Raw genomic sequence first — 14,805 nt, 5'->3', positions numbered from 1 at the left:
GAGAGTCGCACTCAGTTTCCAGTTCACTTCCAATTGGGAATCGTTTAGAGTTTTGTAGCGATCAACAAGCTGCTGTTGCTTCAGTTGGAACTCTGCGCTCAGTTGGTTTGGACGTGTTGACGCACAGCTGCTAACCACATTTATTTTTTTGGTAAGTTGTCTTTTGAGTTTTTATAAATTAAATTCCAATTAATATTAATACAAAAATTATTTAATATTTTTAAATGTATTTAACACTTGTAATTGAAATACAATTTCTACATTTATTTATCATATTCTTTCTCTTTTTCTGCTTTGCTCTTTCTCTAACTGCCTTTTCCATGCTATGCTCTCTCATTTGCCTGATCTCTCTCTCTCGCTCTTTCACTCTCTCATTCCACTGCTGTTTGCATTGTTTATTTCCAGCTTCGTATCGTGTTCTTTGAGCCGCTCTTCAACGGCGTACAGCGTGTGAAGCGCAAAGCAAAAGAACAACAAACAAAAGCTGTTGTTGTAGCGTGTTCTTGGCTATGAAAATGATTGGCAGCGATTACGTACTGGAAGCGCACAACATATTCCATACCACCGAGGCAAGTGCATTGGAATCTCCCGCTCTCTTCTCTCCCTCTCTCTCTTTTTTTGGTGGTTGCAATTGAAGTCTTTTGTTTTTGTTTTTTAACAGGTGGACGGTGGTGGGTGCTTCAATGGAGCCGGCAATTCAGCGCTGGTGCTCAAAGGCGTCAATCTCACCGTGCACAGCGGCGAAGTGATGGCTATACTTGGCTCCAAGGGTGAGTTGCTTTAGACTGATCCTCGCCAGCAACTTTTAATGTCATTTGCTTTGCAGGAAGTGGAAAACGAGCTTTGCTAGACGTGATTGCGCGACGTGCTGATGGCGCTACCCGTGGTCAGGTGCTGCTCAATGGCTCGCCACTGAGCAAGGCGCTGTTCCAGCAGCGCTGTGGCTATGTAACACAATCCTGCACCTTTGTGCCCGGTCTAACGGTGGCTCAAACCTTGCACTACACGCCCACCATTGTAAGTTGATATTATTAAAATTATTGAATGAGTTCTAACGGTTATTGAAGAAACATTTTAGTATGCGCAAGTTGCAGATGTTAAAATTAACATCTCTGTTATTTAGCATTCAATGCTTGTGTTAACTGAACAGTTTTAGCATAACATTTTAATGTTAATATTAATGTTCTGCGAACAAAACTTTTGTATACTGAAATTTTGTAAGCATAAGAAATTCGCTATTATTATGTATTCCCTAAAAATCACTGTAATTTTCATATCTGATTATTTTAAATTTCTGTTTGCAGTTGGGTGGCTACTTGAAGAGCTCCAAGGTACGTCAAGTGCTGGCTGATTTGGCTCTGTCTCAAGTGGCCCACAAGCGCGTGGAGTATCTGAACATCAGCGAAGCAAGGCGCTTGGCCATCGGCATACAGCTGGTCAGAGATCCAGGTAAGTTGGAGAAGTCAAATCCATTACCATTCCACTTTAATACTTTATTCTTTTAGTCATGTTGTTGCTGGATGAACCCACACAGGGACTGGATCCACTCAGTGCCTACTTACTCATCTCTATTTTGTCGAACACAGCCAAGAAGACAGGCTGTGGCATTCTCCTTTCATTGGAGAAGCCACGCTCCGATGTGTTTCCATTCTTGGATCGTGCCTTGTTTCTGTGCTTAGGCGGTGTGGTTTATTCTGGTGGCACTCGCGCCATGTTGGAGTACTTCCATGCTATTGGTTTTCCTTGCCCGCAACTGGAGAATCCACTCATGTATTATCTATGTTTGTCCACTGTGGATCGTCGCAGTCGTGATCGTTTCTTGGAGTCGAGTCAACAGATTGAGGCGCTTGTGGAGCGTTTCTCTAGGGAAACTCCAATCTCGGATGCGCCGCTGAACAACATGGGATCTGGCAAAGTTCCACTTGCCTATGGCAAACCAGGCGAGCTCAAAGTCTGGTCCATGCTCTATCTGTAAGTCAATTGTTAGCAATTAATTAAATTTATTTTAATATGGTTTTACTTCTTAGCAAACTGTTAGCTTCCACATTCTCCTGTGGCGTGGTGGGCATGAAGACGCTTTTCCTGCGTATGTTGCTATTACCTTTAGCTATGAGCTTGATGTGGGCCTTTTACACCAATGTGGGCGTAAGTATTTAATTGATTCTTTCAACTACATAATGTAATTATATATGTTTTCCATTTAGGATACTCCCAGCGGTTTCTTCACTAAGAATGGCCTGATATTGAATATACTGGGACTGTCCTATGGTTGTGGCATCTTAACCACCATATCACTATGTAAGTTCTCTGCTCACTCTATATCTTTCATTTGATTTTATAGCTTTTCTTATCATAGTTCCCATTTGGCGCAAGAAATTCTCACAGGACACTCCAGAGGGTCTCTATTCGGGCACTACGCTGCTCGTGGCTTACAATGCCGTCTCCATACCGTTCTCTATAGTGTCTGCGGCGCTCGCCAGCTGCGTCGTCTATCCGTAAGGTTAACATTATTCCTATAAACATATATTTATTATTATTTCCATCTTACAGTTTACTGCTAGACAGCAAGTTCAACAGCGCCACCATCTTTGCTTACTTGCTGGTGGCGCTTTGGTCTAGTTTTGTGCTGGCCGAGCAGCTGTCCATTGCCTTCCTGCTGGTGGTCAAGGTGCCCTTCAATGCCGCCATTGCCGTGACCTATGTTTTGGTCATAAGCATTGCTTTGGCCAGCGGCACAGTGCGGTAAATATCCAACAGCAGCTGTTAAGTTAAGATTACAGTCAACATTCTCACTCCTCTTCCCTTTACAGCTCATTCAAGGGACTGCAACCCTGGTTGCAGGACAACACTAAGGGTACGCATACGCGTTACGCCTCCTCGCTACTGCACAGCATTGCTTTCCAGTCGCGCAAACCAAATTGCACATCCACCGCCTCTGTCGTTTGCCCCAAGGTGGCGGACTTCATGCACGAACGCTTGGGACTTCCCGATCCAGATGTAAGTTCGGTTTGTAAACCAATTGTGGCGAGCTTCTAATTTCCGTTTTTTGTGCTTGCAGGAAACAATTGATGTGGCTGCATCGTGCGCCTTTGCTGTGGGCCTGGCCGCCTTCAATATGTTGCTCTATTTGTTCCCAATGCCACGCTGTGTGCGTCAGAAATTTAAAGACTGAGGCGCCACTTCCATTAACATTAACTTTAACTTAACATTTAAGGTGGCGACGGCACTATCGCTGTTACTCCACCTCTATTTAAGATCTATTTAAAAAGCACTAACAATAAATACCAAGAAAAAATACTGCATTTGAGTATAAGCACAGGGCTGCACAGTATGTTGATATAAGTTGATCTACGCTTTGAAGCCAGGCAATCGATAACTATGCGAGCTCGATAACTCGACACAGCAACAAGATGGCGCGCACTTGAAAAGTTATCATGCTTGCATTAAAACTCCGATTGTGTATTATTTATCGTTTTATTTACAAGAAAACTTAAAATTAATAGAAATTTCGTAATGCATATACTTGTTTACCATTACAAAAAATACAAAATACTTCAAAAGAATTGATTTTTTAAATTTTGCCAGCTGCACAACGAATTGGATTTTTAGTGTGTGTTTTGTTTTGTTTCATTTTAGTTTAACAATTGTCTAACGACTAAAAATATGTTGTTTTTTTTTATTTAAATAACTAGATACACGCATGGAAATTCATATAGAGCGCAACTGATTTTGCATGAATATTAAACGCGAGTGTTAAATGGGTATTCGATACAAACTGCTGGGTGAATAATGCGAGCAAATTAAATTGGCTGAATGGAAAAAAAAGCTAAATGGACGGGTAGGATAGGGAAACTGTTATCAAATACTGTGGCACCTATAAACGAGTAGTTGGCGGCGGAAAGAAGGCATGATTGCGGCAGGAAAAGTAAGTAAAGTAAGTTCGAGGGCTGGGCTAGGGAAGCAAGGACTTTCTGTTTAGTTTAGTCCGTGTCATAGTAGGCATAATCGTAGCTGGTATCCTCATCGGCATGCGGCGGTCGCTTGCTCTTCTTCTCCTCCTTTTTGCTCTTGGCTGACTTCTTGAGCGCCACAGTGGTGTTTTTGCTAGTTGTGGTTGTTCTGGCTGTTGTTGTGGTTGTGGTTGTCGGACGACGCGATGTGCTGGTCGAAATGCTGCTGCTGCTGCTGCCGCCGTAAGTTGTTGGCCTGCTGGTCGTCGTCGGACTAGATGGCGCTGCCTGTGGACTGTACTGCGAGTTGTACGCCTGCGATGTCTTCTCCGCCTTGTAGATATCCGCACGCAGTTTATTGATGCTGGCAGCGCCAAAGTTCAACGATTGTGCCGTCTTAAAGAGTTCCTCATCCTCATCACTCACATCGGCTTCGCGTTCCTTTTGCTGTGACGATTGCTGTTGACTCTTCAGATGACTGTGCGCCTGCTGAAAGTTGTTGTGACTGAAGCCATGTGGTTGTCGACTCGAGTAAGGCGCACTTGTTGTCGTAGTTGTTGTGCTGCTTGTGGCGCTTGAGCTGCGATTGCGCAAGAACTTGAAGCGATTGCGTGGAAAGTCATTCTCGTACAGTTCCGGATGGTACTGACCATCATCCTCATCCACATTGTAGTAGGGATTGGCTGTGGTGGGCAGAGCAGCAGTTACGGAAGTGGCTTTCTTCACTGGACTTTGACTGGGTCGCAGCGTTTGCTGCGTTTGATAGAAACTCTGTTCGTAGGGTTTCTTGTAGGTTGTGGGTCTGAAAGTTGTTGGCGTGAAAGCATCTCTAACAGAAGCCGTGGATTGCTTCTTATTATTGTTGTTGTTGCTGGGATTCTGCGTGCTCGTTGTGGTTGGATAGTAGAATTCATCGTCCGCATATTTCTGTGTTGTGGCCTTGTAGGTGATGCTGCCACGACTGCCAAAGCTGCGTGGTTTGGCGGGAGCAGAGGATGCGGCCTTGAAAGGCGCTGGCTCTTGGTTGCCCACGCGTCCTAAGGATTGCTGTGGTTGAGTTCTAGGTCGCTGATACTGCGGCTCCAGTTGATTCACCTTCTTGGGCACCGCCTGGAAAGGTTGTGGCTTGGCTACCTCGGCAAATTCGTTGTGATTGATGAAGTTGGACTCCTGAGGCGCCAACTTTTGTTTGCGTGCCGCCACAGTGGGCTTCTGGCGTTGCCTTGTAGTCTCCTTGTCGAAGTCCTGCGCATTCTTGCCCGTCAATTTGGTGGAACTTGCCACCGACTCGGTGCTCTTGAAGCGATAGTTGGGATTATAAGTCGTCGGTTGTATGCGCTCCTGAGTCTGATAATCGTTTAGTCCAAAGCTAAAGCGACTCGTGATGCCAGAGCCCAACTGTCTGGGAGTTGTGGCCGCTGTGGGCGGCTGTGTACTGGGCGTGGTCGATTTATAGTTATGCGCCTGAGCGAAGTCCTGGAAATCGGCATTGAATGAGGCATGTAAAGTGATCTTTTTGATTGCTGGAGCCGCTGTTGTTGTGGTTGTTGTGAATGCTGTGGTTGTGGTCGATGGCGTTGTCTGTCTGCGTGTGGGCGTGGCACGCGTTTTACTTGCCGATTCGGTAGTCTTGCGATTGTAATCGTTAAAGTCATTTGGACGGGAACGTGGAGCCGAAGCTGAAGCTGGTTCCTCATCGAATTCGCGACCGCCATGGCGATTGGCAAAGAAATGCGAGCTGTGGGAACCCTTGAAGATATCATCGATGTCTTCTATGGGAATACAAAGAGAGCGAGAGAAGGGAAATCGCGACAAGCGCGTGATTAATTTGTGTAATAAATTTTAAAGTTGCCATTGTCTTCTTACGCTTCGAGTCATCGTTGTTGTTGTTGTTGTTGTTGAAGTTGTAATTGTTGTGGTTGTTGTTGTAGTAGCTGCGCTCTGTAGTTGTTGTTGTTGTTGTTGTGGTGCTGCTTGTGGTGGGCGTATAATAGCTGGTGATGGGTCTCTTAGATGTCTGCGTATTGTCCGCAGCATTCAAATTGCTTGCCGAACTCGCTCCACTTGAACCATAATTATTGTGTCTGGGGCGCGACTTTTGATGCTCCTTGCTGCGACGCACATCAGCTGTAATCAAAACCCGAACAAAAAAATAAAATAAAAACTATATAAATAACACATAATTGGATCATTATTTATTTCTAACCACTTTCGGCCCGCTGTAAATGGAATGTGGCCTCCTCTTCGTTGGCATTTTTACTGCTGCCGCTGCTGCCGTCGCCATCGCGATAGAGATCGTTGAGATGATTGTTGTCATAATACGAGGTGGCCTTGTCACAGTCGACATCGGCCCAATTGGCACAGATCTGCAGCTCCTGATCGAAGGCCGTGCTGTTGGGACAGAGGAAGCGATAGTCCTGCACCTGTTGGACAAACGAATGAACTCTTCGATGTGAGAGCTGTGTGTGCACACAATATGTAACATATTTGCAAATTGCATAAAGCGGCATCATCAAAATCAGCATTAAACATCATAAGCATCATATATGGTATGTGGTAGGTAGTATGTGGTAAGATCAGACCAGATCAACATGCAAAATTCAATTTCAAAATTTTATGTCACAATTAGTTTTGGAATACAAGCGTGCTTAAGGTTAATAAATCAAATCAAAAGGCAAACAGCAATCAAAAAAGTGTTTAAAAATGAAGCTAACAATATATACAAATTATAAAATTATAAATGAAATGTGCTAATAATAAATAAGTTGTATATTCAAGAAAATGATTTTAATCTTTTATTAAATTATTTATTAGAAATGAAATAAGCTATAAATAAATAAGTTGTATATCCAAGTAAATGCTTATACTCAATTTTATTTTCAACTAGTTGTTAATACTGTAAATTGTTAATGAGGTGATGAAAATTTGATTAAGAAATGACAGTCGTTAAATGAGATGGGTTAAGATGATTTACTACTATTTCTACAACTAAATAATACAACTATTTTTTTAGGCTATTGATCAATGAAATAAATCTTCACATGATTCGATGAATTCATTATAATAAATTGATTTACCAAATTAAATTATTACACTCTTTTTAGGGTTTTCTGTCAATTAATTTTATGTTAATGTGTAGTTCGAAAACGAAATACATAAAAATTGATGAATGAAGAGCAGGCGCAAGGTCAGTTTTAAGTTAACTGTCTTTTTGGATAGTCATTTATTTCATGCGGCGTTAATCTCCGATTAAATTTACGGCACTAAGCTGCTGGTTGAGCGCTTAGGCTGACACGAGATTGAATTTGTGTTTTATTAATACCTATTTTGCAAGCCACACTCTAAGAAACTTTGATCTAAATTTAAATTTAAACGCATGCCAAAACTTGTATTAAATAAGGAGAGGATTACATGAGTCTAATTTGATTAATAAGAATTGATTTTGAGGAGACTGCATTATAAATTTAATCTACTTAAATAAAAGTAGAGATGACTGCTTTAATAAACTTGAATAGAAACAACTAATGAGAGTAAATAAATTCAGCGTCGAATGCTTAGATCCGTCTTCTCAAGCAGTTTACTAAAATGCTGCTTAATTAAATTAATTTTTAAATCCGCTCATAAAGTTTAGCATTCAATTAAGTTGCTGAAGAAAGTTCATTGTTCTAAAAAAAATATATATTATTTATCGCAAATATGCGCAGCGCTTTTAACTCAACTTTGACTGGCATTTAATTACTCATACATCTAAGATCTCGCCACAAAATACTTTGCTATATGCTTGTGATTCTGTTGCCGATCGCAGTCTCACACACAGAAGAGATGTCGCTGCCAAATATCGTGACAAAAATTACAATAGCCTCGGCGCAAGGCTTTGACTTTAGATGCTTGCGACTTTAGACTTTGTGTTTTTGTTTTTTGTTTTTCCTAACAAGCCAAAGGCCGAATGCAACTTTGGCATTTCGCGTTGGCACTTGACATTTTGCGGCGAGTAATCGATGCGAATACGAAAAGCGGAACAACTGCAGTGCCGGGTAGCCAGCCAGGTGAGATGATGCCAAAGTTGTTGTTGATGTTGAGGTAGGCAATGAGAACGATTGTAAAAAAAAACCGAAGCCAAGTCTTGTGTCTTGGTTAATTGAAGTGAACGTTCTCGATATTTGTTCTCGTTCTCTCAGCAGGCTAATTGAATAAACAGATACAAATAAAAAAGCAACCAAATCTAACGTTTAATGTACAACAAACATATTTGAATTGAACTCGTTTTTACCAATTCGGCTGACGATTTATTTATTGCATGCTAAATGGTAAGACGAGCTCCAAATTTCGTGAGTGTGTGAGACAACTTTCAATGCCATTTCCTATTCATAGGCCAAAGTGTATTTGTTTCGCCAACTGACCGAGCTCAATCAGCAGCAATCGCAGCTGCGCGAAGAGGCCATCTCGAGTGTTTTGGACGATGTCTTCAAGGGCAGCACTAGCAGCGTATTTAACTACTGTGATTGGCCTGATTTTAATACTAAGGATAATCAATGTGATGCGCAGGATTTGCTGGGACGTCTACTCAATGCACTCTTCAGTCGCGTTTATGCCTTGGAAGCAAGAAGAGAGCTGAACATTGGCATCAAGCATGCGCTGATCGATGGCGAGTGTAAACGTCTGAATGTTGAAAGCAGCAAATCAACCTCTGAACACTTTGTGGCATCGGCAGCTGCTGCTTATTTGTATATGCGCAGAGTGGTGAATCAATTGAGCTGCAATTCCTGTTTACTCTTCACCATCTGCGTGCGACAAACGAAGCTGGAACAAACGTTAAACCTTAATGGAAAATTGCAACTATTGCATCTGCAGAAAAGTAATCTTGTAGAGCTTGCCACTCCAATTGGTTCGCTAATGAAGCACATTGTTGCCTTGGCGCAAAGTGAAAAGACGCATTTGCGTTATTACAACATAAAATTAGAAGCGCTGCTCAAGGAGCTGCTGGGTCAAGGCAAGTACTGCGTAATTATCAACTACACAATACTGCCAGAAAAACCACAAAAGTCTTTAGCCAAACTTCCACTTTCCAACAAATTGTGGCATGCACTTTACAAGCGACAGTTTCGACTGTATAAAATTTTAACTGAACAACTCAAAGGTCTGGAGTTCTGGAGCTGCGATGGGCAACAGTTGCAGCTGCATGAACTGCAGACGAGCAGCGACCTTAAATTCGAGGTGAGAAAATGCCAAATTAAACAAGAGGAGTGTGAACAACACGCTGAGCAGCAGCCGGCGGCATTTGCAGAAATGCAGCAGATCAAATTGGCCGCCAAAGACAACATCGACAGCATGCTGGAGTTGCAGGACATGATGGCCAAGCTAGCCAGCAACATGGAGCAGCACATGCAACAGCTGGAGCAGAAGAACAAAACTATAAGTAGACTGCATGAGCTGCTGGCCAAAGCCAATGACACGGTGCAAGAACAGCGTGAGCTCTTCCAGCGTAATCTCGCTTTTTATGCGGAAATGTTTAAACGGTTGTGGCAGCAACAGAGCCACACGCTGCGGCTGCAGGAACAGCAGCGGGATGAGCAGTTGTCCCAGATGTTTGACACGATATGCAATGAGTTGCATAGCTCGCTTCTGCCGGAGACAACGCTGCAGCTGGATGAGAGATGCGAGCGTTAGGCAATTAAGCACTTAAAGGGCAAACAGGCAGTGCTATCTCTCTCTCTGTCTCTGTCTCTTTCCCTCCCTCTCTCTCTCTCTTTCGCGTCACGATGTCTCATGTACACATTTGCCGTCTGCAACTTTGCCATTTGCAAGCTGACAGCGCGAAAGATTACAGCGCGTTGCACACACGGCAAGTTCGTTGCCTAAGTCTTTCGTTTTGCTGACAGCATTTCAAGGTAAAATGATGTAAATTTTATATAGTATGATAAAGTTTGCACTTATGTTACAAAACTATCCAGCTCTTTCACTCTTCTCAAATAATTTTCATTTATTTTTCCAAAAATCTTTTAAGTTCGTTGCCTAAGTCTTTCGTTTAGCTAGCACCTTTTCAAAACAAAATTATGTACATTTTCTAAAATCTCTAGATCTTTCACGCTTCTCGAATTTTTTTGTTCTATTGTTGCAGTTCATTGCTCAAACTCATGCAAGTTCGTTGCCTAAGTCTTTCGTTTTACAGGCTGCATTTCAAGGCGAAATGATGTACATTTTAGATGATATAGTTCCAGTAACGTTAACTGCAATACACACTATGATCTTTTGTTCTATGACTTCTTTTTTTTATAACACGTTGTCTTAGCAAGTTCGTTGCCTAAGTCTTTCGTTTTACTTTATGAATTTCATGGCTAAATGATGTAAATTTGTTATGATAAAGTTGGTCTTGCGTTCTCTTCAACCCTCTCTCATGTCATTTCACTCTTCTCGTGCATTTTTTTCTTTTTGTGCATTGCAGCAAATTCCACAAGTTCGTTGCCTAAGTCTTTCTTTTTGTATGTACGTTTAAGATGGCAAGTTTGCACTTATGTTTTCAACAGCACATTCTTTCTCTTTTCTTGCTCGCTCCGACATTTCTATTTTCTTTTTTTAGTTGATGCTTCAAGAAAAAATTAGCTAAAAGTTACACTTATTTTTGTATACTCCAACAAGGGCACATTTTTTTGTACTTTTGTGATTGCTGTTGCCTTTTGATGTTGTTGTTGTTGTTGTGCATGTGTGTGTGTGTGTAGCTAGTTGATAATTCCAAGCACTTACCCCAATTCCGGGCAGCTTGACGCAGACGTGGAACATCTGACACTGAGTCTCGGGATCGGCATAATAACCGCCAAGTATCTTGTCACGGCACGTGAACTGCGTCTTTGGCATATTCTGCAGACTGTACGTGGGATATGGCCTGCCAAAGACATCCTCATCCTCGTCAAGCAGCTGCGCTTGGGCAGCGCCAAGCCAGAGCAGCGTCGTTGCTGTAACAGAGAAAAAAAACGAAGCAAATCGTGCGCGTTGTTAATCTTCAAATGTTAACTCAAGTGTGGAGCTGGAGTCGCGTTGTCTAGAGTCTTTGGTTTGACCTTCAGCTTTTTATTGTGGCACACAACACTTTCGCTTGCGGAGTCGGAGTCGGAGAGACGAGCTCATGATTTATGTACTCCGTACTCTAGCTCCAGCTTGTAAAGCTACTCAAGGCTGCTTCACATCAAGTTCTGTCGTGTGTGTGTTTGGGTTTATTTATCTCCGTTAATTGCTTTTTTGATACCACGAAATAAAAGACATCATTAAAATTTTCAGCTGCCCTCCCCTCCCAAAAGTTCCCACAGTGATACTTTTGTGCACTTGTGTCAATTGCCCAAAAAAAAAAGCGAACACGAATATGTTTCTCATATGAGGGCCGAACAATTAAAATGCCATGTCAATCACAAGTTATGGATTACCAATGTTGTCTGTCTATCATACATCGTACATCGTGGCTTTTTAATGGCCCAAAACAGCTAATTACCATGACGTTGCCAACTATTGCAGTGGTGTGTTGTGGCTGTTGCTTTTTTTGCGGCTACTGTTCTTACAAAATGCTAGCGGAAGATGCGCTTGCTGCAATTAATGCAATTGCAGTTGCAGAACCAATGCTAATCGCCCTCTGTCCCTTTCGTCTCGTCACAAATTGCATTCAAAACTGTCTGTCTGTTTGTCTGTTTGTCTTTGCCTGGAATTATGCAATCGAGCAAAGCCTCATTCATCATCGTGGCGAATAAAAGGCAGACAGAGAAAAGCTGGCTAAGAAGAAAGAGCCGACTTCGACTCGTCTCTTGTCTCGTCTTGTTGCATTTAAAGATTCGCATTTAATTCAAATGAATTTTATTTTCAATTCCGACTCGTTTTTTTTCCCCCTCTTCAATTGCGCGTCTTTTGTTTGCCTTGTGAACTATGACTGGGCAGATGATGATGATGGCTGGCGATGCCCAGCTTGATTGCTGGGTCAGACGTTTGTTTTCCTCTTTTGTTATTCCCAAAAACAAAAAAAACAAACGGATTGTTCAATTTCAAATTTCTTTGCCCTGCTTCCGTAAGGCGGAGTCGCGTCGTCTCCGTCGTTGTCTTTTAATGATCACAATAAGATAAACCGCGCGCATATAATTATCATCTGGATGACCCAATATCAGTTGAATATAATTGTCTGCAACCTTTTGCCGCAATTCGTTACAAATTCGTTACTTATTTCATTATTTTCGTCTGCCACTGTGAGTTATCGAAATTCATGTACTCATGCCCCATGATATATCTCATCTTGTTGTCTGTTTACTGTTAATGTCTGCAACCTTGGAAGCCACACACTGCATAATTTCTTAAAAACGCCTCAGACTCAGCTAATGATCATGCGAATTAGTTATTGACGATCAGCTCTCAGTACATTACGTGTCTGCCTGCTCCCATCGAATCAGCTTAATTATATTAAGAAGGAAGGTCAACACAAAAGACATTACCATTGAAGCTAAAGGTTCCTCTCATCTAATGATCAAAAGGAAATGGAATCAATGAAGAAGAATTTCTGATCTGTAATTATGCTCATGAATTGATATTGAATGTGTGGTTAAGAATCTCAATGATTTCTTTTTGATACTAATTAAAGAGATTCTCAATTTCCTGCATGCAATACTTCTATTAAATGACTATGCTTTTTTTTTTAGCTGAATTGCAATTTCCTGTAAGACGAATTCTTCACCTTATTAAGCAATTTTTAATACTTCGCTACTTCATGTGATTTCAAGAATTCTTTAGAATGTTCTGGAGTGTTTTTTCCTTATTAAATTTAATAAGTATTCATTTTCAACTGCATTTTTAATAAGATTAAAATAATTTTAATTCAGAACAAAACATATTCAATATTTTTAAAAGTGATTCACTGTCTAAAAAGTTTAGACTTTCATACTTTTAAAATTAATGAAAATATAGAGTATAATTTGATATTTACTTCAACTATAAAATTTATCTATTTTATTGCATTTACATTTTAAAAAATGTGTAGCAAGAAATTTGTATCAAAAGAAATTTAAATTTAAAAATTAAATATTTCATTACACATATTTTTTACTAAAAGTAATAAATGTATCAAAAGAAATTTATATTTTTCTACATTTTATTGAGAAAAAAGGAAGTAATAAAAGTATACAACAAAATTCCATTTGTCTACATTTTATTCAGAAAGTAAAGTAAAGATCACTGTCTAAAAACATAGAAATAGAAAAATGACATAACTTTTCCAACTAACCAATTCCGAAATAGGAAAAAAAGAATGAACTTTTCCAGCTAACCCAAATTCAAATATGGAAATAAACGTAGGAGATTGAAGAGTTCTAAAAGAGCATAACTTCTTTAAAGAAATAATTTCGCTAATAATAAAAATTCAGTATGGCAAAAACAAACCATTAAAATAATAATGGAAATAAACTTGTTTTCTACAAACAGAATTTGCAATGCTTAAATTATGATAAGTAGATAAATGTCCAAAAAATATGTGCATTAAAAATAGCTTTTGAATTGCTGCGGAACTAGTTTAAAATGTCAACAACCGTTATGCAGTGATTCTCCCATAAAAATTATTTCATCATGAATAATTTATAAAGATTTCAACGGACTTTCTTCCCACCACAATTATTCAATTTAATGCAATTTATATGCTACCTGCTTTTTGGGGCATACTCACCCAACAGAAAGGCGTAGATTTGATAATTAATCGACGACATGACGCTGGTTTGTAAAGTGTTTAATCCAACGCAAGGCGTGTGATGTATCCAAAGTTAAGGTAATTTATAATATCCGAAGAAAAGGGGATTATCCAAAGAGCACTAGAAAGATTCACATGGAATGCACTGTAACAAGACACAACAACACCCAAAAATTATGATTACAAAACGCGCAAGTTGTTTGTTGGTTTTCGTTTTTTGGTTTTGGTTGATTTTTGGTTGTTTTTTCGTTTTAACACAAAATCATCGAGCGATGCATTTTTCGATTCAGAAAACTGTTTGTCATGCCATGGAAGACGGCACTCGAGTTGAAAATTCGACGAAAAATTCTTCGACGTCGTCGTCGTCGTCGTTTGTAAATGCGTACGAATTTTCGAATATGTTAGTTTCGCAAGGTGCGAAAACTGCTGCGGAAAACCATTTAGAATGTGCAACGAAACGTTGAGAAGACGAGGCAGTCACTCGCTTGCCACTTTGCTGTCTTTATCTCGCTTCTCCACTTATGTTGGCCTCTGCCTCACACTTGACTGGGCAACAGCAAACAGCAACAGCAATAGCAACAGCAACAGCAAACTGAGAGTCTTGGGAATATAGACAAAAAAGTTCAACTACGAACCGCACGAGACGAGCCTGAGACGAGAGGCGCAGTGATGCGCGATTTGCGACTTTATCGTTTACGTTGTCGAAGCGAAATGATTTCTGAAAGCGAAAGGAAAACCCACTTGGACCCCAAAAGAAGAAGGCAGCTAGCAGCCAGCAGCAGCTGCGACGTCGTCGTTGGCAGCGAATCGCACACGAATCGAGTTAGCTTGTCTTCGTTTCTGCTGCTGCTGCTGCTGCGACTTCTATTTCAACTTTGTGCTTCTGCTGCTGCGGCATTCGTTTGATTTGAAAAACGGACGGGCGCATGTGTCGCATGCTTAACGCACATTACGCATACGCCGTGTGGTGTGTGTAGTTACATTATTGTCTTGACAGCAATTGCAGCTTGTCGTCACTTACGTCAGCCGAGAGATGCCGCCGCAGGGCTCGAACTCGAACTCTGCTCCCAACCGCACTCCCACCGCAAAGTCGCCTGCAATTACCATGCAACACACACAATACATATGTGTATGTGTGTGTGTGTGTGTGTG

At 41.0% G+C, this 14,805-nt stretch overlaps 3 protein-coding genes across 6 annotated transcripts; 2 read left to right on the top strand and 1 right to left on the bottom strand.

Moving 5' to 3' along the window:
- The first annotated feature begins 74 nt into the window (after nt 1-74).
- Nucleotides 75-3,368, top strand: LOC132787445 (ATP-binding cassette sub-family G member 5). Of its 2 annotated transcripts, XM_060794486.1 has the most exons (12): nt 75-151; nt 406-569; nt 662-770; nt 827-1,017; nt 1,305-1,449; nt 1,506-1,971; nt 2,028-2,145; nt 2,205-2,298; nt 2,357-2,495; nt 2,551-2,742; nt 2,811-2,997; nt 3,059-3,368. In XM_060794486.1, the coding sequence occupies exons 2-12, from the start codon at nt 510-512 to the stop codon at nt 3,170-3,172; spliced, it is 1,815 nt and encodes a 604-aa protein (XP_060650469.1). In that variant the 5' UTR covers nt 75-151; nt 406-509; the 3' UTR covers nt 3,173-3,368. The 2 variants fall into 2 exon arrangements, with proteins under 2 accessions (XP_060650469.1, XP_060650470.1); XM_060794487.1 differs by lacking the exon at nt 75-151 and having other exon boundaries at nt 394-569.
- Nucleotides 3,369-3,477: 109 nt separating this feature from the next.
- On the bottom strand, nt 3,478-14,357 carry LOC132787443 (mucin-2). Of its 3 annotated transcripts, none has more exons than XM_060794481.1 (6): nt 14,289-14,357; nt 13,633-13,798; nt 10,692-10,900; nt 6,157-6,409; nt 5,817-6,077; nt 3,478-5,722 (listed from the first exon to the last, which is right to left on the bottom strand). In XM_060794481.1, exons 2-6 carry the CDS (start codon nt 13,670-13,672, stop codon nt 3,981-3,983), a joined length of 2,505 nt encoding a protein of 834 aa, XP_060650464.1. In that variant the 5' UTR covers nt 13,673-13,798; nt 14,289-14,357; the 3' UTR covers nt 3,478-3,980. The 3 variants fall into 3 exon arrangements, with proteins under 3 accessions (XP_060650464.1, XP_060650466.1, XP_060650465.1); XM_060794483.1 differs by having other exon boundaries at nt 6,157-6,373; XM_060794482.1 differs by having other exon boundaries at nt 13,633-13,774; nt 14,289-14,343.
- Nucleotides 8,134-9,893, top strand: LOC132787447 (uncharacterized). Its single transcript, XM_060794489.1, has 2 exons — nt 8,134-8,257; nt 8,322-9,893. The coding sequence occupies exons 1-2, from the start codon at nt 8,255-8,257 to the stop codon at nt 9,615-9,617; spliced, it is 1,299 nt and encodes a 432-aa protein (XP_060650472.1). The 5' UTR covers nt 8,134-8,254; the 3' UTR covers nt 9,618-9,893.
- Nucleotides 14,358-14,805: the final 448 nt, after the last annotated feature.

This window comes from Drosophila nasuta, chromosome 2R (assembly GCF_023558535.2).
Source record: "Drosophila nasuta strain 15112-1781.00 chromosome 2R, ASM2355853v1, whole genome shotgun sequence".
NCBI classification, from domain to species: Eukaryota; Metazoa; Arthropoda; class Insecta; order Diptera; family Drosophilidae; genus Drosophila; species Drosophila nasuta.
Note: the sequence above shows the minus strand (reverse complement) of the source record. Positions and strands in the feature narration are given on the sequence as shown.